Below are 24,147 nucleotides of genomic sequence, written 5' to 3' on the forward strand. Positions count from 1 at the left end.
GTACCAGTTCTGCTTTTTTATCTGCCTTTTTTGCCACATTCCTCAACTGCTCTCAAACTCTCAGGCCTGTCGTCGTCTGTATCATTCTGTTCTTTTTGTGCATTTTTAGGGCACTTCGCGGAGATATGTCCATGTTCCCCGCATCCAAAGCACTTCCTCTCTCTGATGAAGCGAGCTCTCTCCTTAGGAGTAAGCTTGGGTCGTGCATCCTTTTTCTCTGGGTTGCTCTTTTTCTTTCTACTTTCATTCCCAGAAGTCTGTTCGGCTCGTTGTGTGATAGCCTTATCTGTGGGGTAGGTCAAACTGCTAGAGTGAATGCATGACTCATCAACTCCTAAATAGAAGCTGACTTCTATTCCAAGCAGTGATCTCGGATCTCTGTAGGTAGACCCAAGGTAAACCGCTCAATCTGTTCTCTGAACAAGATCTTCTTGAATGAAGAGTCGGGTAGAAAAGAGCTCCAGAATCTTTCACAGTAAGCATTGATTGTATCTTTCTTGGTCATCCGAAGATGGTTCCAAGCAGCTCGTATATCTCATTCATATTCTTGCGTCAACCAAGAAGAAATAAAAAGCCTCTTGAATTTCAGCCATGTAACTGGCACAGTCTTGCTTAATAGAAGCGTGGACCACCAAGTGCGAGCATTCCCCTTAAAATAAGAGGCAGCTCTTCGAATCTTGGAGTGCTCTGAATAGTGTCCTTCCGTGAAAGCGATGTCAAACTGTTGTATAAAAGACAAAGCCTTCGAAGCATCTGAGTATCTTGAAAAAGTATCAAACCTTATCGAGTGGTCACCTTCCTTAAACTCTCGGACTTTCTTGCTTTTATCTTCGAGAAAGTCATACTGGTTGGCTTTGTAAAAATTCTTCTTGTTCGCATAAAAGTTTCGGTTGTCAGAGTCTGAACTGTCCGTAGACGAGTCCTCTGTAGAAGTGTCACTCATTGGGCGAGACTTAGACTTCCTTGCCTTTTTCTTGCCCTTTCCGAAGCATTGTTTCTTGCTTCGCTTTTTGCTTTTCCTGTCTTCTTCGCTCGAGTGTGAAGAGCTAGAAGAACTGTGAGAAGAAGAAGAAGAAGAACTGGGTAGGTCTTCAAACTTGACGTGCTTCTTCAATTTCTTTGCTTTGTCAAATGTTGACCGACGACCCAAATATCCCGGGAAGTCAGTGCCTTTCTTCTGCTTTTTGCCGTGCTTTTTGCCTTTCTTTTGCACGTCGAAAAGCTGAGCAATTCGTGCATCAACCACGTTCTCCAGTTCCTTCTCCGTATATTTCTTGGAGGCAGAAGGTTTCTTGAGAGCGGGTTTCGGGAGTGGTGTTGTGGTTCTTTGCCACTCCATCTGTACCTCTTCCAAAGAGGTATGGTTCATATATTTTGCCATCTTCGGGTCCTTGGCAAAATTGAGCATCATCTTTGTTGCATCATCAATCAATATTCGACGCTCCATCTCTTGCTGCTCCGCCTAAGTAGGCCAAGGCGGGCCGTACTCTCTATCGGAATCTTCGTTGCGATCCCTTCCCGCATCTCCAGATGCAGAGGGAGTCGACTGATCATTGCCTGAAGCCATAGGTGCCGCGGAAAAAAATTTCGGGGATCGGATTTCCCGTAGAAGAGAAATCGGCCGTGCTCTGATACCACTGTAACAGACTTGGACACTCCAAGTCAAGAATCAGTCGTGACAGCACCAAATAACCACTTCAAAACAATTCACAGATCACAATAGATTTGCACTGGCCCGGCGGAGTTCCGTGCCTAGAGATATTGGCCCCAAAGACTGGCCTCCCTTTCGGTATTTCTTTTTATATTAATCAGATCAAAGTACAAGAGAGTGGCTAGGGTTTCACTCTCAGACTCTGCGTCCAGATGGTCTGAGAAGTGAAGCCCTCACCACTTATTTAAAGATACAAGGGATGCCCAAAAGCAGAGCCCCAAAAGCTTTTAAAATAAAAAGCATCAGTTCTCTCTCTCTCTTAGAGAGTCTTTTCTCAAGCAAAATTCGCGTCGCTCATCATTTTTTTTTTCAGCCTGCACGATTTTTGGTAATTAGGGTTTTCGGCAGAAATTAGGGTTTGTAGGAGTTTTAGGGTTTTTGGCAGAAATTAGGGTTTCTGCTGTCCGCCACGTCATCACTTTGTGACAGTATATATGAAAAGGTATGGCCCTTCACGAAGAGAAATTCTAGATAGCGAGCAAAATTTTCCGAGCAAATAAAAAATCAAGCAAACTAATCCAATAAAAGCTCAAGGAGTTTATGTAACCTTGCCACCTCTAATAGCATTTTGGACTTTATTAAAAATCAGAGTCTCTTAGAGAACTCATCCTAAGCACACCCATATGTAACATGCCTGGTTGCACATCAAGCCACTGAGTGATGACTTGGATAAATGTTGATAGCTAAGGACGAGCAGGTTTAGCAAGATTTTGAGAAAAACTTGGGGCAAAGAGAGATTGAGAGAGAGAGAGAGAGAGAGAGAGAGAGAGAGAGAGAGAGAGAGAGAGAGAGAGAGAGAGATGCTAGGGCTTATTCTTCTTCGTTCTATATTCGATGCACACATTGTCTCCACCTCTTTGCGCACTAGTGGTTTCCCATACCACTTAGCCTTTGTCTCCGTGGGTCTCTTTGGTTTGCACCGGCTGCAGTACACCAACTTGTCCTCACTGCAAATCTTGGCCCCTCCCCCCGATTGTCTGCTTTGCCTCTGTCTATATTTTCCATAGTTTAGCAAGATTTTGAGAAGAGCTTGGGGCGGAGGGGGAGAGAGAGAGAGAGAGAGAGAGAGAGAGAGAGAGAGAGAGAGAGAGAGAGAGGCAACCTAGCTTTGGAGCTTTGAAGCAGTTGGAGGCAAATTGAAAGGCTCAAGCTGAAGGCTTAAGATTTCCAAGTGGGACCAATGGTGGCTTGGACAGATGGTGGCCAAGGGTAGTCTCTCTCTCTCTCTCTCTCTCTCTCTCTCTCTCTCTCTCTCTTCTCTGCTATGTTCTTTTTTTTTCCGAGAAAAAGATCCTTTATTAGTTAATGAAAATTGCCCATAGGGCCACAACCACCTCTGCAAGAGAGGGCTACAACAAGCATGATGGGGAGACTCTCCCAATGAAAAAACAGCATATATACAATGAGGCTAAATCAAGAGATGGGAGGAGGGAAGAGCCACACAGGTGGGCAGTAGTGCCATCTGAGCACCCCCTGGACAGTGGTGTAAAAAGGCCCAGGGCGCCAGAGTCGAAGGAAAGCCTCGCGGCGCTCCCGCATGTGGTTGGAGCTGCCCTGTAGTCCCTCAAGCTGTCCTCTGAGAGTATGGATCAGCTCTAGCCAAAAGTCACGAACAGTCTCTGCTGGTGGCACAGGGCGAGCCTCAAAGATGCGGAAACAGCGGGCCCGCCAGATGAACCAAAGTGTTAGGCCACTGATGAGCTCCCAACACTCCTCTCTCTCACTGCACCACTCCTGCGGAGTAAGCTCTGTATAGCAGGCTGGAGTGTAGGTCGCCCCCCTTGCATCACTATCATCCTGCTGGTGGAAGATAGCTCAAATTGAAGTGCCGGGCCCGTGAGGGTGGACCAAGCCGCTGCCCCCCAAGTGTACTGTCGAGCCGTGGAGAGAGCAGGCATCAGCCGAAAAACTCATAGCCATACCTGCTAGGCCGAGGGACATTCCCAAAGACAGTGACGTTGACTCTCCACCAAATGGTCACAAGCTGCACATGTGGCCGAGAGACCACTATGCACTAGCCAGCTCCCTACTACTGTGGCTCTATGTGCGACCAGCCATTGAAACAAGGTGACTCGCCTCGGCTGTCTGGAGTCCCACAACCTCTCCCAAAAGTCTGCCAAGAACTCGACTGTGAGACCTCCTCCTGCCAATGACGTGCTGCAGCGGGGAGGGCCTCTCTTTGTGCTGCTAGTATATGACGTCCCAGTCGAACAATGTACTGAAAGAACGGGACTCCTGGGTGGTTTGCAGAAGAGAAGGGGTCCCTCCATAGCCACTCACCAGGATCCCACTGTACTCGTGCCAACGGACAACACTCCCAAGCCCATAGCCTCCAGTGTCCAGTCTCAAGAACTGCTGGGTCAGGGTCTATGACGCAGGTCCGCCCACAGATGCCCACTACTCGGATCCTCTGAAAACAGCACTCTGCTACCTGTGGGGCCTCTACTGCAACTCGCTGTAGTCGTCTCCCACCCAGAAGCTCGAAGAACAAGGTTGAGACAGACTCTGAGCAGGCCCTGATTGAAATGAGAACCTCCAGTCGTGTGAAGGCTCCCATCCACCGGGGTGCTATTGGCTCGAGAGGCGTGAGCCACTCAGCTGGAACTGACTTTGAGATGTCCTGACACATGCTCTGCACCCCTCTCATGCCCTGTAGCTGGAAACCCTGCACCTCCTCTGACAAACCTGTGAACTCTAGCCAGTCACCTAGAGAGCGCGCTGGACGTGCTGCCATGGGACCCCAAGAAACATGAGGCCGACTACCAACCAAGTGGCCTCTCTGAGTGCTAACCATGGGGTTCCAGATGAGGGGCTGCCGTAGGCGCTCCTCCGTGCACGTCGGCTGTCTCTGCTCTGCTCTAGGCCAAGCCGTAAGAGCTCCCAAGATCGAAGCAAACTCACAGCGAAGCGGTCCTCCAGTTTCCTGCTCAAACCAGCTTGGCGCAACTCTGCAAAGATCCATCTGGTCGAAGGTTGCCAAGGGCCTCTTGATTGAGGCACCCTGGCACGAAGCCTCTGCAGCAAGAACTCCTTCCAGGGCTCCTCTCCTGGAAGAAGTCCTCTGACTACAAACTTCCCAAGAAGGGCTCTGCTCTGCTGTGCTGGATCAATGATCCCAAGCCCTCCCTGAGAACAAGGAAGTGTGATGACCGACCAAGCCACCTTGGCTCGGGCAATCTGAGTGTCACAACCTGACCAAAGGAAGTTCCTGATCAGCCTCTCTACCTGGCTGATACAAGAACTCGAGAAGATCCAGCAAGAAGTGATGTACCACATAGTCGCCAACAACACCTGGTTGGCAACTACTACTCTACCAGCCAGCAAAAGTCGTGCTGAGCTCCAATGTAACAGCTTTCTCCTGATGGACAGGAGAAGAGGAGCAATCTGTTGCTCGGGGGACAAGTCCAAACCAACCTGACAACCCAAGTATAGAACTGCAGTCCCTGGGGGAATCCTCCTGAAACCCTCTCGTGGCATCCGAGCCACCCTCTCCTGGCATCCAATCTGGCTCTCTGCTATGTTCTTACCTAGACTCTAATTGAATGCGTCCAAATTCTAGAGCGTTCTCCCTTTCCCCTCATGATCTTGAGGAGCAGCATGAGAAAGAATAGCTACTTGAGAAAACGTCTTAAAGGACTCTAGAGACTTTGAACGTCCTCTACTCCACTAAAGATTTGTTTGTTGCTAAATTAAATGAGTGAATGACAATGCTAATGGAAAAAGTCAAGAAGGAACATTGTTGCTGCTGGCCGGTTAGAGTAGCTAGGGATGGAGAGTGAGTGACTGCAGCCAAGAGAGCAAATCAGCAAGAGAGCGTGAAAAAAGTCAAAGTTGCTCACACTTATAATTAATCACGATTAGTGTTTCAATTAGAACATGTTTAAGATCATATACACATTGCTCATAGACACAGTTACCAATTCACGCAGGTGTCTTACTTCATCACTTGATTGATCTTGTATCAAGTGTTACAATGAGACACTAGGCCTGTTCTTTTATAGATGATGAAGAGGTGTGCCTCTTCGTGATAGGTTATGCCTCATGGGATGAGTCACAAATCTTCACTATTAGCTAACCTTAGTCTAAGACCTTAGTTGGTCTTATTACTAGATTCCTACATTCCCCCTTAAGACAAGTAAGGTCTTAGGAGAAATATGTAGAAACTAAATTATATCTAGAAAAAGTTCTTTGTGTAATATCTATCCTGGATCATAGGATATTTGTAGAAGATGTGCTACAACATCTGCAGTTTTCATTTTTACTTTAGGTTTGCTAGATTTAACTAATTTAATGATTATCATGAAGTTCTGATATTTCAATAATTTAGACTTGTTATTGACACTAGTGTGCCCTTGTAATCCACTATTCCCCCTCAAGGGGATACTAGTGGCAATTAGAAAATTATTGGATAATGTAGATGACGTTGGTAAAGTTTGTGTACTAAGACTATATGATAGTGAGTGTGCAGTGAAAGCGGTTATACATGATGCTTTAAGTGCATATGTGTATGTTAGTGTAATGATGTTAAGTGTGAACTCGAAGTCGTAGTCGGAAGTTGATGATTGGAAATGAGAAGCATGTATGTATACATGAGAATGTGGTGATGATGATGTGGAGTTAATGTATGTTGCAGTAGTAGCTTCTTCTTCAGATATCCACGCAGGTATCAAATGGGGAATGAGTTGCGGGCCGGGCACATAAGGATTAATGCCATGAAGAGGGCCATCAATCTCACGGGGATCATGTGTGTATGGCCCAACAACAGAGGGTAGTTGTATAGAAACTTGGCTGCACATCCACACACAGTTCAAACCTGGAAAAATAGAGAAAGTGCAGGAGCCCTCGAACAAGGGCCAGAGGCGCCATCAGAAAAGCCACTCAGCTCACTGGCTAGAGTTTTGAAGTGCTTAAATAATTGCAAACCTTATGAGATCCGTATCCCCTCTCCAGGCTATCCTCCCTCCTTTGTGGGTCAATGATCGGGAAAAATGTGTCTCAGCTTAATATCTTGCCGCTTTTGGATTTTAAAAATGCCAGTTGAGGGCAAGCGCAAAAGGAGACTTTCCGCCATAAAATAGAGAAAGATAGTGTAAAATATTAAAAAATAACCTTATTTTTTAAAATTTCCTCTTGGCAAATTTAAGAAAAGGAATTTTATATGTTTGGGAAAATGGTTTTTCTTGAACACTGTTGTGGGTACCTATCAACCTACGTAGTGATGGTTGGAGCTGTGTGTGTGTGTGTGTGTGTGTGTGTGTGTGTGAGAGAGAGAGAGAGAGAGAGAGAGAGAGAGAGAGAGAGAGAGAGAGAGAGAGGGGGGGAAAGACTTTTGTGAGATAGTCACATGATACTAAAAATCCTTTAAAAATAACCATTGTACTATAAATAGCTTCTTCTTTTTCATGGGGTGAATGTTATTAGGGGTCGAGTTGCACCCGATGTAAGCACGGATAATGGAAGAAAGTTCATCCTCTGGTCACACCCGCAAAGGAGATAGAAAGCATGAAGACCTTTTGGCAAAAAGAGAGCACGCTTATTGGGTAGAGTTGGAGAGGATTACGGTCATACGATTGCTTGCAAAATTATAGCCTAATCCTTTCAAAAATGAAGGGGTTATCTTTGTGCTAACATGACTTCTACAATCTTGTAATGAAAGTCAAATATTCTAAATCTGGGTACCTTCCTCCCTCTACTCTCTCCACTACCTCTAGGCGCAACTTCTCTAATTGCACACTTTCATTCACAAGGAAGAGAGCTCAATTTAACAATAGGGAGCCATACTTATAATAGAGATCAACATGATTGATTATGCTCTACATATTTATCCAATTTTTAAAAATCAACACACGTCTTATGTACTATTGTAATTGATGTTTTATAGACAAAGGCTATTCATGGATGAGGGTGTATATTACACCAAATCCTTACATTTTGGCCCACAAAAAATATATCATGTGCATAAGGACATCTCATGACTTCACACCATGTTTTAAGGTATACTAAGGGTTTACTTCAACTTTTTGAGAGAGTAATTACTCGGATGATCGGCCCCTTCCCCCTCGATCATGAATCGCTTTCTCGACATAGCAACATCAGTACAACTCAATTATACAAGCCAATCATTTTATTCATTAGACCAAAACGAATTGCACTTGGGGTGTTCAATCTTTGTGGTGGGTCTCGCTCGGTTTTACCATTCGCTCGATAAAGTTTGCTCGGTGTATGGTAAGACTCTGTAATGGAATTTGCCTTAATATGTGAGAGTAGCGGAATTTAATGAGAGTACTTTCAAGAAATGATTTTGTGAGCATAGCGGGTTGACATAATTGAGGGTTGACATAATTGAAGATAGCAACATAATCATAGCAACTAGTTAACTTGGCATAGACAATACTTTTGCAAGAGAGAGAGTTTAGAGAACATGACAACAGTTGAGGACCGGATTTATGTGGAGCCGGTCCCCCCTTCAATAGGCATTTGTATTATGATTTCTCCCATAAAGAGAGACTTGTTACAATACAGTCTTTGTGTTCCTTGTGGCCTAGGTGATGCCATGAAGATGGAAGGCTTCATGCATCACAAACATAACATAAACTTGAAGAAAGCTTTAACTATCCCAAGCCTCAGTCCCAAGACCTCAAACACCTTCGAAGGTGGAGAGAGCTAGCAGGGAATGAGGGTAGGGAAGAGGAAGAAGAAACATTTCGTAGGAGAAAGAATTGGTTCCTCACTTATCATACTCTTGTTGCTAGCATACATAATAGCATAGTAATGAAGAAGAAGGAGATGGCAAGCTTAAGCATTGAAGCATGGCTCTTGGTTGGATTTGCACTCCATAGCCAAGAGTGTTGGTGTAGGCTCTGAACCTCTACTTGCTTGGAGAAGGAGAGGGAGCTCTTGCACTTTGCATAGTACACAATGAGAGTGTTTGTGAGTGTGTGTGGGTGAGTATACCCCCTAAGCACCCCCCTAGCTTGCTTGGGTCGACCCCCCCTTGTAGCTCATGCTTGAAGCTCATTGGACCCCTCCAGGCCTAGCCAATCACAAGCAGGAGCCATTACAAGCAACATGGGTAGCCTTGGGACAAGTGTCCCCCTTTCCCCTTTGAGAGAGAGGACTTGATAAATGCAAAAACAATTAGATAATTCAAGTAATTTATCATTGGACCTCTTTGAAGCCTAGCCAATAGGCTTCAAGCAACACATGAAGGTAACATGGGTAGGGACCTGACATGTGACCTTGCTGCCTCTTCAAGCTGGGGCTTCCCTTGTGAGTGTGAGTGTGTGTTCTCTCTCTAATCCCTAGGAAAAGGGCTCGCCCCTCCTCTTGTAGGGATGCTTTTGACTTTAGGATGAGCAAGCCCCTTAGTCATCAAGCATGACAAAGCACTTGAACTAGGGGGTGTTCCCACAAGCATCTCAGGCAAGCATCTCAAGGCACCTCAAGCACCTTAATCATGTAGCAAGTCAAGCACCTCAAGCATGGAGCCAGTCAAGCACCTCAAGCATCTTAATCAAGCACCTCAAGCATGTCAAGCACCTCAAGCACGACAAGCACCTTAAGCAGGACAAGCACCTCGAGCTTAGGCCGGGTTCCCACCTCAAGCTCAGCCCTAGCTTACCTAAGGTCAAAGGACTTTTACACACATTATTGGAGGTCTTCAATGAAGCTAACCCTAAGGTCTTATGCTCCATTGGTTAGCCTTGCTCTTTGATAGACCATCTCTCATTTGGGCCCCTTAACCATTGGCCCCGTGTTGAGATAGATCTATAAGCACATGTCTATATCTTAACCCTTGTTCCCGTGTATTCTCCCACATTAAGTGATCAGTTTAATATGAGAAAATCATTTGGGTTGGATAGATATTAATTTTTATGACAGACTCTTCATGAAGAGACACATCCTTTAGGAGAATAGACATGTCTTTAGGCGAATGGACACATCCATTCGATGAAGAGCCGCGCCTATTGGTCGAAGGGACATGACTAGTCGTCGACGGAGTGTGGTTATTGGTGAAGAGGTATAACTTTTGAGCGAAGGGTTGTGACCATTTGAGAACAGGAGTCCTCCTGGGTTAGTCACACTTCGCATCTGCATTTGTAATGAATCAAGAAGAGTGTAACAAGTCACAATCGTGACAGAAAGGATAGGCAAGATGATAGTTCGACCATTGTGCATGGGTTCGATAAGCACGCTCCTTGTGTATCAATCAAGAAGACCAGTAAGGCAGATCATAGAGCAAAGTTGTTTATAGCACATGATATGCCTACATCAATTGTTCCAAGTAGAAATCCTTAGATAACCAATTTGTTCTGGCAAGCACTGTTTTGAGAATCTGGAAGCAACTCTCAAGATGTCTTCATCATTTCACCCATAGCCACATGGTCAATCAAATATTGCAAATTCAATGGTTTTGGATGTATTAAGCATCAAACTACAAGTGAAAGTGAGACATACATCCACAAGAATGGCTCCTTTAGAGATTGCCAAGGTTGCCAAGACGGTTCCTCCCATTTTGTGTGCCATAGACAAAATATTTGAATTTTGAGGAAAACCATTTGGCATAGGATTTGCCACCTAAAGTCTTTGCCAATGAAGAAGCTCTTAGGAAGTCTACAGAAAATAATAGGAAGGCAATAGATAACATCAACAAGTTTTGAAGCTGAAGGAAGGTTATTGGGCTCTTCTTAAGTTTGAAAGGCCACATTCAAAAAGACACGAGGAAAGAAGTAGCTTTATTGAAAGCTTCGTATGCAGTATTACAAACCTTTCCTAGATCAAAGAAAGGATCAATGGCTATATTTCTCGAATTAGAGCTGCTAGATCATTACAGGATTCACAGTGCGTTCAAGTGAGTCTTTTGCGACCTTTTCATTCGCAAATTCGAAAGAGTAGATTGCAAATGAGGAACTACAAGTTGAAAAACATAAGGAAATTTTGCGACCAGAATAAGTATTGGCACTTAACCAAACAAAGGTGAAAGGCAAGATAATCTGAAGATACTAGGAGAAACCAAGTTTCATCCAGCTTTGGATGCCAAGTAGTTGCAGGAGGGTGACCGTCAGGTGCAGTGGAATTGAAATGGTGAAGATCTAGATTTACACTTCCACAAATCCTTCAACTTCTTTCCTTGCGTTAGTGAATGCTTTGTGCTTCAATGAATGTTCCTTTTACTTTCCCCTTAAGAGGGGGGCTGAGAGAATGCAATAGAGATGTGTAGAGGGAGAGGGTTATTGATGGTTCCCTTTTTTTTTCCCGAGAAAAATATCCTTCTATTAGTTAATAAAACCGCCCATAGGGCTACAACCACCTCTACTAGAGAGGATTACATCAACCATAAGGGGAAACTCTCCCAATGAAAAAAAAGCATATGTACACAGTACAATGAGGGCTAAATCAAGAGATGGGAGGTGGGAAAAGCCACACAGGTGGACGGTAGTGCCATCTGAGCTCACCCCGGGCCATGGTGAAGAAAGGCCAGAGCGCGAGAGTAGAAGGAACTCCTCTCTGCGCTCCCGCATGCGGTCGGAGTTGCCATGAAGTCTCTCGAACTGTCCCATGAGAGTATGGATCGGCTCGAGCCAAAAAATCGAACAGTCTCCGTTGGTGGCACAAGGCGAGCCTCGATCATGCGGAAGCAGCGGCCCACCAAATGAACTAGAGTGTCAGGCCACAGACGAGCTCCCAACACATCTCTCACTGCACCACTCCGGTGGGCTAAGGTCTGTAGCAAGCTGGAGTGTAGGTCGATCCCCCTGTATCACTATCATCTTGCTGGTGGAGGATAGCTCAAACTGTAGTGCAGGGCCCTTGAGAGTGGACCAAGCAGCTGCCTCCCAAGTGTACTGTCGTGTTGTGGAAAGAGTTGGCATCAGCCGAAGGACTTGAAGCCGTACCTACTGTGCCATACGACAGTCCCACAGACAGTGACGCTGACTCTTCAAAGGATGGTCACAAGCTGCATATGCTGTCGAAAGGCCACTATGTACTAGCCAGCTCCCCAGTGCTGTAGCTCTATGTGCAACTAGCCACTGGAACAAAGTGACTCGCCGTGGCTGTCTGGCGTCCCACAACCTCGCCCAAAAGGCTGACAAGAACTCAATTGTGAGACCCTCCAGGTGCTGCAGTAGGTAGAGCCTCTCTCCGTGTTGTCAGTATGTGACGTCCTAGTCAAACAATGTACTGAAAGAAAGGGACCCTTGGATGGTCGGCTGAGGAGAAAGGGTCCCTCCAAAACTACTCTCCAGGATCCCACTGCACTCGTGCCAAGTGGATAGCTCTCCCAAGCCCAAAGACTCCAATGGCTTGTCTCAAGAGCTACAGGGTCAGGATCGATGACACAAGTCCTCTCGCAGATGCGCGCTACTCGGATCCTCTGAAAAGAACACTCTGTAACCTGTGGAGCCTCTACTGAGACTCTGTGTAGTCGACAATCGCCCTGTATCTCGAAGAACATGGAGGGTATAGTCTTTGAGCAAGCTCGAACTGCGATGAGGACCTCCAGTTACGTGAAGGCTCCCATCCATTTGGGAGCTGTTGTCTCTAGAGGTGTGAGCCACTCAGCTGGTACTGAGATCCCTAACCGCTCTTTGATCTCTGACATTGATTTTAATACATAAAGAAATACCGAAGGGGCGCGAGTGTGTGCTAGATGTACTGAAAAGCACTGCAAAGGTCTGAGCCAAGCAAGTCTTAGAACTGGGAGTCAAACCATCCTCACTGGGACAACTACCTCGGGGAAGTGCTCTGAGGGCCACATGGAGCTCCTCTAGCTGAAGAGGCAGCTCAAGCCTCTGGCGTATCTCCTCAGTCACAAGACAAGGCATCTGTGCCCAAACCTGCTCTCTGCATGCATCGTGACGCTTTGACTGAGGCTCTAGTGACATTAGGTCACAATAAAAGTCAATAGCAACTGCATGCATATCCTCTGGCTCTGAAGCAATTGACCCATCAGGTCTCCTCAACTGGTTGACATTGGTGTGCGCATGACGGGGTCCCACTGCCTCAAAGAACGCCCCAGTCACTCTGTCACTCACTTGGGTCCACTGAGATGCCTGTTGATGGAAAGCAAACTCATGACGCCTCTCCTCTATGTTGGCAAGCTCCTGGCGAGCCTGCTGCACAACAGCTCCTCCAACCAAGGACTGTCTGGATGATGCTCCTCCATCCTCTGCAAGGAAGCAACGCCCCGCCGGAGACGTTGCTCTTCTTCCCTTGCTGCAGCCAGGCGGGCGGTAGACTCTTGGAGAAAGAAACGACTAAGTTGAGCAAGTCCAGAGGCCACTCTGCAGTAGGGGGTCCTGGTCCAAGTCCTCTGTCCAAAGAGCCACCACGCTCTCTGAGCTCTAAGCCCAACAAGATCCTCTCAAGGATGCATAGCATCGTGCTCCCTCTCCTATGTCTATCTGTCACAGTGAGAATCATTGGTGCACGGTCCGAAAAAGATGTCCCAGCCAAAATGCAAACTGACCCACCCAAGTCACAGATGTGGTCACTGGCATAGAAGCGATCTATCCGAGATAGATTCACTCCTCCCACTCTGCGGTCCGAGCGAGAGAAGGCCAAGTTGTCTGGGGGCCTCATAAAGCTAGAGTGTTGCCAAACATGTGAAACCCTCAAAGTCATACATAGCCTCTCCCAAGCTGCCAACTTAGCTCGTGCACAATAGCATGGCTACCTCCAATCCTGTCAGAGGGGCCCTCCAGCATGCTAAAGTCACCCCCAATGCACCATTGCTCTGCATGTGGCAGAGACTCTACAATGTGAGACCGAAACTCTGCAGTGCACTTGCCACATTGGGTGCATAGATGTTCAAGAAGCCCAATATGCAGCCTTGAATCTGCATAGTAATCCACTGAGCCCTACGAGGCACAATAATACCTCTGTCCACAATGGACTGCTGCCAAGAGTCCGCAATAGTCATACATATCCCTCCCTGGATACCATCAGGTCCAAATGTAGCTGACCAAAATGTCTCATATCGCCCACGCAAAAACTGACCACATCGTCTAATGTGGCTCTCACAAAGATGATGCTCTCGCAGCATAAGAAGATTAATCTCTCCGCCCACAAGGCATCGCTGAAGCTCCTGACGCAATCTACCCCGTTGGAGCTGAAACTGGGGCCCACCTAATCCTTGCATGTTCCATGAGACAATCCTCATGGAGAATGAGAAAGAACTGATGCTGTAGCAACATCTAACCGCGGTATCTTCGAGGCTGGCTTGGATGGGGAATAATCCGCATTTGAGCGTCCCCGAGATAGGCGTGACTGCAAAGAATGTCTAGCCCAGGCCTAAGAAGAGCGTGCCGTGCGTAGGGCAACCTCCTCTGTCTAGGAGTCCTCATGTATGTATACATAGCATGGTGGGCTCTGCGTGTCAACAAAGAAGTGTACCACAATTGTATATCCTGCCGAGTTTGGAGGTGTCACTGAGAACTTGGCCAACGACCACGAAGTCTGTACCAGGTCTGTAACCCCCAGGTCTCCCATGTGGTGAGAGAACTCGAGGGCCTGTGCTTGCAACCACTCCATCATTGAGTCCATAGTCCACTCAGACTTGTCCCTGCCACATAAGGGAAAAGAGAAGCCAACCGCTGATCCCTCTAGCTGCAAGGAATAGTACATGAACTTTGAAACAAGCTGCCTCAAAATCTGGTGGAGGGTCGCCGAGAAAGCGTGTGAAGTCATAGGCGAAGAAGTCCCACCTACGCCGAATGTTGAAGCTCGTCAGTCCACGAGGAACTGTTGCAAAGGGAGACGTTTGCACCAGAAGGGGGGTTCACAAGAAAGGCTGTCCCTGTCTTGCCAAGCGACTCGTGGAAAAAGCGCTGCCAAGAGATCTCCTAGCAGCCGAGGAAGATGCTACCCCATGGGTCGGTTGCGGAGTAGGAGCGGGAGGAGATGTAGGAGCAAGGGGGGTAGTGGGAGGAGGAGGAGGGGGGGGGGGGGGGGGGAGGGAGAGGGAGAGCGGCAGAAGGAGAGGGACGAGGCGGGGAGGAGGAAGGAGGTTGGGGGGAGGGGGGGGGAACTCGGGGGGAGGAGGGGTTGTTGAAGGTGAGGCTGAGGTGGAGGGTGGAGCTGGGACCTTGTCTTGCTGAAGAGGGTCGAAATGGTTTCCTGTGGGAACCCATTGTTGCTGCTGGCCTGGAGCAGGCGACCACCCGGAGGGCCAGGCTGACGTGGTGGCCCCTGTCGACGCCGACCACGAATTTGCTACCAACACTCCTCTGCCTGAGCCTAGGCTCGGAGGGTGAGTGTGCGTGAGTACCTTGTGACTTTGTCTGTTGCTACTGGCTAGCCCTAGGAGGCTGGGGCTGAGCCTCCTAAGGTCGGAGCCTCCTTTGTAGACAGTTTTTCGCAAGATGGCCCATCTGACGACAAATGAAACACTGATTTGGGAGGCCCGAATACTCCACGCTTTGGCGGAGCCAACCACCACTCACCTGAGGTAGTAGAATCACCTTTGGCAGGGTGTGGGCGTCCCGAACGAGAACATGTACTGTGGGAATGCTAGCTGCCTTGGCAGCTACAGAGGCTGCCATTCGAGGTGTCTCCAGGACGGTCCCAATCTCTGAGCCTATCTTGGATAGGAGCGGAAGGTACTCCCTCCTTAGGCCGGGGAAGCAGACTGAGATGGGAAGGTCTGCCTCCTCGACAAGAACGTCGGTAGCTAGGTCAAAACCATGGCGTCACTGCCGAAAGTGAGCATATACTGCACGGATGGCCAGGGCGCTCATCGCAATGAACTTGAACGCCATCTCGGAGGTCTCAAACTCTATCTGATAGTAGCCACGTCTGAGGAGGTGACCATCGAGGATCTTGCCCACCTCTGAAAGAAGGTGGGCCTGGAGGAGATCATGCACCTTCTCTTTGCTAGGTCGGGTCGGGTGCCGATGATCTTGCAGATGACGGAGGTCGCGTGGAGGTGCTCTACCTTTGCTGCGAGGCTCGCTTGCTCTGTTGGCGAGAGAGCAAGTCAGATGGTAGGCTCTGCAAGGTCGGGCAAGGGGGCTTCTTGAGAGTCCCTCTGGGGTGGAGCATGAGCCTCCATCTGTGTCTACTACTGCGAAGAAGTCGGGGATAGGCGTACTCCTACTGGCGTGGAAGGCCTCCAAGACAGCAAAGCAGGACGTCAATCGGCGAAGAGGATGCGGGAAAGGATGGCGCGAAATGGGGGGGGGGGCTGTGGGATGGGAGGGGGCAGCGAATGCAAGAGGGGGAGATAGCGGGCTGGTTACGAAGGGGGGGAGGAGCGGACTGGGGCGGGACAGCAGGGCGCGATGTGAGGAGGAACGGGCTGGGGCAGGAGAGCAGGGCGCGAGCGGGCTGGTCGCGAGAGAGGGGGCAGCGCGCACGGGGTGGGAAGGGGGTGCTGGCGATGGAGAGCAGGGCCGGGGCGGGAGAGCAGGGCAGCAAATGCAAGAGGGGGAGATAGCGAGCTGGTTACGAAGGGGGGAGGAGCAGACGGGGGTGGGACAGCAGGGCGCGATGTGAGGAGGAGCGGGCTGGGGCGGGAGAGCAGGGTGCGAGCGGGCTGGTCGCGAGAGAGGGGGCAGCGCGCACGGGGTGGGAAGGGGGTGCTGGCGATGGCGGGCGAGCAGTAGCAGCGACCGCGATCCACGCTATTGATGGTTCCTTTTAGTTGCTTGAGAGAGAGAGTCAGAGAGATAGAGAGAGGGCACTTTTTTTTTCTCTTAAGGAGGGATTTTTACCCTAGCATATTTTAGTTCTTTCCTGTATTTACAGCTTGGGCATTGGCCTTGTAATTGCAACACTGAAAATGCATCAATTCTATTGTAAGAGCAACGCTGAAAATGATACAAATAGTGCAGCGCTTGATGGACAACAGATGGGCACAAGATGCACACTGAAGCGTAATAATATATGTCAAAACATGTGTACAAATCATTTATGCAACAGAGTTCCAAAATCGAAAATTCTAATCTAATGGACTCGTCCGGGCATAGAGGCTCGCAAACAGGCTCACAAAATTACTCTGTATGAATTCCAGTGTTCTAAGACATTGGTATTACATGATTGGCTCTGGAAGTTCAGGTAGCATGTCCACGTGGCACATAGAGCCAGGTGTACGTGACACATGGTAATTGATGACACTTCACGACCATGCCTTGGGACTCTATTGAACTTTCTGTTCTCGAAGTTCTTTTCCCTCCATGCCTTGATTGCTCGCATGCAACAACTTCAAGATGAGCTTGCGATGTGTTGTAAGGTGATACCTATGTGGCTACTAGGTTGTTGGCCTAGCTTCCCTCTCACTATGATTCTCTCTATTATTCAATTGTTGCCTTTACTTGTCCTATCACTTGTGAGGATCTTCTACTTGCTTTGCAGCAGATTTCTCAGCATATTCAGGATAGAGATACCTCTGACACTAGCGCGGAAGCAGCTAGATGTTATCGGAGACGACGTGATCGTCGCAAAGATGCACATGCAGATGGTTCACCTAGGACCGAGACAGCTTCTTCCTCTGCTGCAGCCTGCTCCCAATGCCTCGATCGATAGATCGTTTGCGGGGATTCCCCTTTAGCCTCTTCATTTGCCTTTACCATCCTCCTATGTCAGCTCTGTTGGAATTGGAGTGTTGCCTCTTTTGGTTAGACTGCTCTACTTCAGGGGGGTACCTCTTCTCCACCTCTCCCACTTGCTTCACCTTAGCCGTTGGGCTATGAGATGCTCATTTGTGGCTCTTCCATTTCATCCTCTTCAGTGACTTGTTCCGTTTCTTGGTTATTTCTTGGTTATTTCTACAGCTTCCATGTTTGATTGGATCAGTGCAACCTCCACTATTGTCATCTTTACTTGGTGCTAAACTGTTCGCCGTTTTTTGGCTTGGCGCTGATTTTGGTTCTCCAGGACTTGGATATTTTCCTCGGCAGCTCCTCAGCGTTTGTTGTTGAGGAGGGGTGTTGAGCTTCATGTTCACCTTTTAGATGCTTTTGCTCCTGCTTACATGCACACACTCGTGCACATAGCCCCAAGTTGTGGGTTGGTCACCCTTTCACCTTCCTGGCAGGGATTTTGGCACATATGGGCTTTGGAGCACTTTGCTCGTTTTCTCCCCTGCCTTAATGAATTTATTATGTTGGGTATTTTTTGATGTTTTTCCTGACCTATCACTCGTGCATGTATATGAGTGGCCAGGTCCATCCACTGGGCATTCATCATGTTGTATCGCCTTATGGATTTATTGAGTTGTTAGCTTCACCATCTGTCTCTCTTGTGTTCTCTCGCATACCTTTGTCTCTTTCTCTTTTATGCTTCCCACTCCGACAGAGTTGACCTGTTTGCAACTACTCCAATGTGACACTTGGCTTCTTGAGTTACTAATGGTTTTCCCGTTCTCTCTTTTCTATATTTCACATTGATTAGAGATTCCAATGATTTTATTTCCAGTCCACCAATTGTTTTTTACTTGCGTAGGAATCACCAGAACATGCTGTTTAAACTTCTTATGTCTGGAACAGGAATCAAAGAACATTCCGTCCTAAAAAGAGCACACCATCGGGGAGTAAGGTATGCTTTAATCAATTTCTAAAAATAATTCCTGAGCATAGCCTTTTATTGTCCTAGATTAGATGCAATGATTCTTTCTCTAGTACTTTTCAATGGCCTCTGTAAGGTTTCTTGGAGGTGTGAAGTGGGTTGCACTTCACCTTTTTTCCCAGTTGAGAACTAAAAAAGCTGTTCGATTAGCGAGGACAGCTTAGGGGGGTAACGTAAGAAGTAAACTCGTTCATGGGTTTGCTTTGGTTGAGGAACAGTGTCTGAATTTTGGAAAATATGAGTATCTAGATTAAAATGAGGTTTAATGAGTATATGGACTACAAAAGATGTAGTGTTTCATGTTCATACTAAGAGCCATATAATTGTTTATCCTTTATCTACCAGGATTTTTTAATGATGGAAAATTTTGCAAATAGGGTGCACAACTCCGCAAGCACATCGATGCAACTTTAGGAAGTGGAAACTTACGGGAGGCTGTACGTCTTCCTCCTGGTGAAGACTTATACGAATGGCTGGCTGTAAACAGTGAGTCTCCTGTGCAATTTTTTCTGCTCATTAAGGAGTTATCTTGTTTACTCCGTTTATATATTACTCATGTACCAAATTAGGGCCTGCAATGAAACGGGTTTAGGCAGGTCCGGACAGATGAAATGTTTTATGCAAAGTAGTCATAAAGAGCCTTCAAACGTTTTGTTGATCAAGGGAAAACACATGCCATTTCACTACCAAGAAATTATGCGAGGCTGTTTCACTAACAAGACCGTTTTGGGTTTTAGGGCCTTTCAAAAGCGATTTGTGCACTTTTCGGTCCCTCATTTCATTGTGCTCACATTGGATTGAAACGATTCAGAGTTTTTGCTAACTAATATTGCTGTCTGATTACCTGCTATAATGCTATTCGAGGTTGTTCATGTCATAACTAAGTTCATTGCCAATGAGAATAAATTCAGTAGCAATTTGACTAACTTGTGCTTGCTTCATCTCTGTCTGCAGCTGTTGATTTCTTCAATCAGGTCAATCTACTTTATGGGACACTTTCAGAGTTCTGCACTGCAGAGAACTGCCCCACGATGTCTGCGGGCCCAAAGTGCGGAAGTTTTTGTTTTTCTGAATTCCTTTTTTCTTATTTTTATTAAACAAAACAGCAAACTAACCTCAGGTTTCTAATTGCTGCCTGTGTTTAGATATGAATATCGATGGGCTGATGGTGTACAGATCAAAAAGCCCATAGAGGTTTCTGCTCCAAAGTATGTGGAATACCTAATGGGATGGATAGAAGCCCAACTTGATGATGAGTCCATTTTCCCACAACGGCTTGGTATTTATTATATTTCTGCCTGTCTTTGTGATTGAGTAGGGCCACCCAATTCTTCTAAAGTCTGAATTGAAGGGTGATAGAACTTTGGAAGATGAAAGATGAAAGAGAGAGAATTGGAAGGTCTAACTTTAATTATACACATGGAACGGAAAATGGGAACACGGACGGGGAACGGGAAACCGCATAAAGTGCCATTCCCTGTAATTATTGAGTCACATGGAATGGAAACTGGAATGGGAAACGAGACCTTAGTCTCTAGGGATCTAGCTTATTAATGATTTGAAGAGTAGAGTCAGTAGGAAGTAACGATTTGAGTATGATCGTCTCCTCTTTATGACTTAACCACCCTGTGTGCTCTCTTTTGCAGGTGCCCCATTTCCTTCAAATTTCAAAGACGTTGTAAAAACTATTTTTAAACGGTTATTTCGTGTATATGCGCACATTTACCATTCTCATTTTCAGAAGATTGTGAGTTTGAAAGAGGAGGCACACCTCAATACATGTTTCAAACACTTCATACTTTTTACCTATGTAAGTTTTTTTCCTCTCTGAAGTCGTGTCTTTAAGAAGAGCATGAAGTGTATTTGTCTGATGGCATCATTTGCTTTTGCAGGAGTTTGGGTTGATTGACAAGAAAGAGCTCGCACCACTACAGGAGTTGATAGACTCTATCATGGTGTCGTATCAAGTGTGATCGTGAAATCTTATGCCATTAGAAATAATGCCACTTCACTTGAACAGAAAGCTTGACAATGTGTGTGTGTGTTTGTGTGTGTGTGTGCGCGTGCACATGCGTGCTGGTGCTCTCCATGTAAGTCGCCCTCATGCAGGTGTGTGATGCTTATTTGCTCTTGCCTTTCCCTTCAAGCTGGAAACAGTGTTCAATCACAAGATTGTTCCTGAAAATGGGCTTTGCGTTTGTAAGAATGTAGAGTATGTGAGACAGAACATTTGGAGGACACAGTTTTTATGCTAAGGATCCTAACCAAAGTATGAGAGAAACCTTTTACTACTTAGTATATTACCTGATTGGTGTAACATTGATTTTTTTTGGATTTGGGGGATAATATTTATGCAAACACTAACAGATTAAGGATCAGTATACTTAGAGGTGGCATGTTGTGTGATATTGTCGCACCCCAAAGATAAGTAGGTAGGTAGGAGAGTGTGCGTGCGTGCGTGTGCCCAGTTCAGCTTCTTGGGCAAGCATGAACACGTAGTGTGCACGTGCTCGTGTCCAATTCAGCTTCTTGTGCAAGCGTGCACACACACACATACACACACACACAGGCGACGAGAGAGAGAGAGAGAGAGAGAGAGAGAGAGAGAGAGAGAGAGAGAGAGAGAGAGAGAGAGAGAGAATGCATCTGAGAGAGCGTATATGCACCTCCCCATTTTGCACTCTGCACTCTGCCACCTTGATGTATACATGGCAGTCGCATGGTTCTCCCCATCTTTTACCTTCCTTGGGAGATAGGCCTTTGAGCATCCCCAGAGGTCTCTTTGTACACTCAATACAGCCACTTTTTCTGACACACACACACACACACACACACACACACACACACACACACAGAGAGAGAGAGAGAGAGAGAGAGAGAGAGAGAGAGAGAGAGAGAGAGATTGCTTGATTCTCTAGCATGATTGCTTTGCCATCTTGCCTCTGGGCTTTTCCTATTCATGTCCAACATTGGACTATTACTCTTTTTACACAGCTGTTTGATTGGTCCTTTGACAATGTACGTTTCTTTTCGGTATCAATATTATTCAAATACTCTGGTCTTTAGTCCTGATGGCAATTAGTAATTACTTGCTTACAAGCACCATTGCATGATTGTAATGTCTTCATTGATGATTCCATGTACACTAAAAGAGGAGATTGATATTATTAAACACACTGTGTCAATTAGTAAGTTTGGTCACTTGAAGTTAATCATGTTCAACACGTGTGCTTTGTGCTGGGAGGCAAGAGGAAAAACCTGAGGGGTATGAATTTAAGTGAGATTAAGAGGATCAATCAGCTTCTAACTTTTGAGTGTGCGGGTATCTGAAACATTTTTTGTTGTATTATCTTTGTGTCCCTTCAGCTATCTTTCATGTTTTAGTCATGAATGGCTCTCCCCCCCTCTCACCTTTCATAGCTAGTCTCCACATTGATATTGCAAGAGGGAGAGGTCATGCATGCATTGGTGTGTGTGTGTGTGTGTGTGTGTGTGTGTGTGTGTGTGTGTGTGTGTGTGTGAGAGAGAGAGAGAGAGAGAGAGAGAGAGGTGAAGCGAAGAGATGTTTTAAAAGAGACTTAAAGATCTACCCATTGAGTCTTCAACTCTTACGATTCATGAAGGAAGTCGGATAATCAAATTTGCGTTGAACTCAAGAATTATGCTTCAGAAGGGAATTGGGATAATCAAATCTACCTCTCTTAGTGACTTGGATGTGTGGATAAGTGCATTGCTTTCCAAGCTCATAGTTTGAGGTTTGTTTCTTAGGGTAGAGCCTTGGAAGCAATATTTGTACCATGCTTTATCTCATGTAGTTCCTCGGTTTGGCTCTACAAACATGGACTTGTGTTTGAGTATGGCTAGAAGCCAGGTTTGAGTATTGACCAATGGTTATGAGATTGAGGCTCATGAGACTTGGATACTTTGCTGCTTGACTTTTCTCTACCTTCCTTATTAGAGACCAAGTCTTTCATGTGGGTGATAGCTTGGTTATGGTTCACAATCATTGTTCCATTTTTCGTTTAGTATCACTGTTTGAAACAAACTTCTTTCTAAAACCTTGACAAAACTACACATGGAAAATCTAGATAGAAATTGACTATATTTCAAGGTTTTTACACCAAAGTTTGCTAGATTTTGTTCAACTATCAACCTCAACATTAGAGCCATTGTACCTAGCTCTAGCTCTAATATATGGGAGACAAATCCAAGCATGGCTTATCCTAAGATATCATTGATTAAGTCATCATTCCCTATCATGACCGCTTATGATGCTGTTGACTCATGTACATGGTTATATAAACTTTTCTTCTCTCATAATAAAAAACTAGAGTTGTGTGTTCATTGCCTTGAATCTAGTCTCTTTGTAATTAATTCTAAAATCGTAACATGTTACTGCTTATGATGTAGGCTCTTGTATATGATTATATAAGCTTTTCTCTCATAATTAAAAATTGGAGTTTTGTGTAGTGTGTGTTCATTGCCTTGAATCTAATCTCTCCCCAATCGATTCTAAAGGCTTAACATGGTATCAAAGATCTAGGTGGCTAAAGAGATAAACCTGCCTTAATTATCTCCTTTGATTCACTTTATGCTTAATTAGTTAACCCTTGCTTAAAGCTCTTAAACCATATTAGCATAATGATGATTTTTTCTATATATTATCCTAATTTAGTGCTTAAGCAATGAGTAGGCCTCCCCAATCTCGAAAAAGTCTATCCCTTCGGAACATTTCAAATGCATAATTAAAGGGTGGGTTCAAGAAATGGAAAGCCCAATTGAAATGGAAAGTCAAAAGATTTTTTTTTTTGTCCATATATAAAGAAGTGGGCAAGCGTGCATCAACACGTGTATAAAGAAGTGGGCAAGCGTGCATGGACACAGTTGTATTCATCACCCTTCTTCCGACTTTCTTTTAGCGTTTTTCTTCTATTTAGAGTTTACTTGCACAATCCGGGAGTGAATTTATTTGCTTTGGAGCCATTAGGAAATGCTTATGATTTATGATTAGCTTTATAATTAATCATCTCAACAATTAAGCAGCAAGCGAAAGTCATTTCCATCCTTGTTTTCATCACCTCCGTGGTTGCTTGTAATCAAATTTTCTTTTCAGCGCTAAACCATAGTAAGGCCATCTACTTGCCATCTACTCATCAAAATTTCAAATTTCAAGGAATTTATTCATTTCAAACTTGTCTTGGCTCAATATTGGGATAGAGGCGAGGTGAGTTGAGCTCTACTATTGAGACATGCGAAGTCTCTCGCCCCTTTTCCATTTTATGACTCTAAATATCTTCCTCTCTGGTTGGTACTGAGTGCCACCTGCACCCTTCCCCCTTGGGGGGGGAGGGGGGCTGCTGGCTCGGGCGGTTCACCATTCAGTACCCCCCTATATAATGTGTGTTCGCAATGTATTAAAAACCCCCTCTTTTAACATGTCTGAATGAATAAAATAACCCCTTATTGTAAGTTTTTTTTTTCAAAATTGAATATAAAACCTCCTTATTTTAGTGTATTTCGGTTAAATTGCCTAAACTTTTTGCATTTTAAAACCCCTCCTATCGAACTCACGTTAAACATTAACATCATTACATAGTGCACCGCCCGAGTGCGGGAGGAGCATGGCCTTACAGGATGCGTCGGTAAATGGGCTCGAGAAACAACCTATCTCCACAACTCGCTTTTCTCTTCAACTACACCTTCAAAAACGGAGCCTGAACCTCATGCGTGGCGTGCAACCTAGGACTAGGAGTCTCTATCCTCTCTAGCAGGCCTGGAGCTCAAGGTCCTTTGTCATACGCACATGTAGTACAAGCTAAACCTACTTAAAATCCCCCTTTTTTTTCCATAGAAGTACATGCAATATGACT

General features: G+C 45.9%; 1 protein-coding gene across 2 annotated transcripts in view; it reads left to right on the forward strand.

Annotated features, from left to right (window-relative positions):
- LOC147437248 (MOB kinase activator-like 1A) overlaps window positions 1-20,594 on the forward strand; it is a 59,695-nt gene extending 39,101 nt beyond the window's left edge. Inside the window, exons 2-8 of one of the 2 annotated variants that reach the window (XM_086486832.1) lie at window positions 2,837-2,920; window positions 18,199-18,247; window positions 18,655-18,763; window positions 19,232-19,325; window positions 19,423-19,556; window positions 19,924-20,087; window positions 20,170-20,594. In XM_086486832.1, coding sequence (XP_086342958.1) covers window positions 2,892-2,920; window positions 18,199-18,247; window positions 18,655-18,763; window positions 19,232-19,325; window positions 19,423-19,556; window positions 19,924-20,087; window positions 20,170-20,250 — 660 coding nt within the window. In that variant the 5' untranslated portion in view covers window positions 2,837-2,891 and the 3' untranslated portion in view covers window positions 20,251-20,594. The remainder of the gene's footprint in view (window positions 1-2,836; window positions 2,921-18,198; window positions 18,248-18,654; window positions 18,764-19,231; window positions 19,326-19,422; window positions 19,557-19,923; window positions 20,088-20,169) is intronic. The other variant, XM_086486833.1, reaches the window with a different exon arrangement.
- Window positions 20,595-24,147: the final 3,553 nt, after the last annotated feature.

This window comes from Adiantum capillus-veneris, chromosome 17, assembly GCF_014529385.1.
Source record: "Adiantum capillus-veneris isolate H3 chromosome 17, ASM1452938v2, whole genome shotgun sequence".
NCBI classification, from domain to species: domain Eukaryota; kingdom Viridiplantae; phylum Streptophyta; class Polypodiopsida; order Polypodiales; family Pteridaceae; genus Adiantum; species Adiantum capillus-veneris.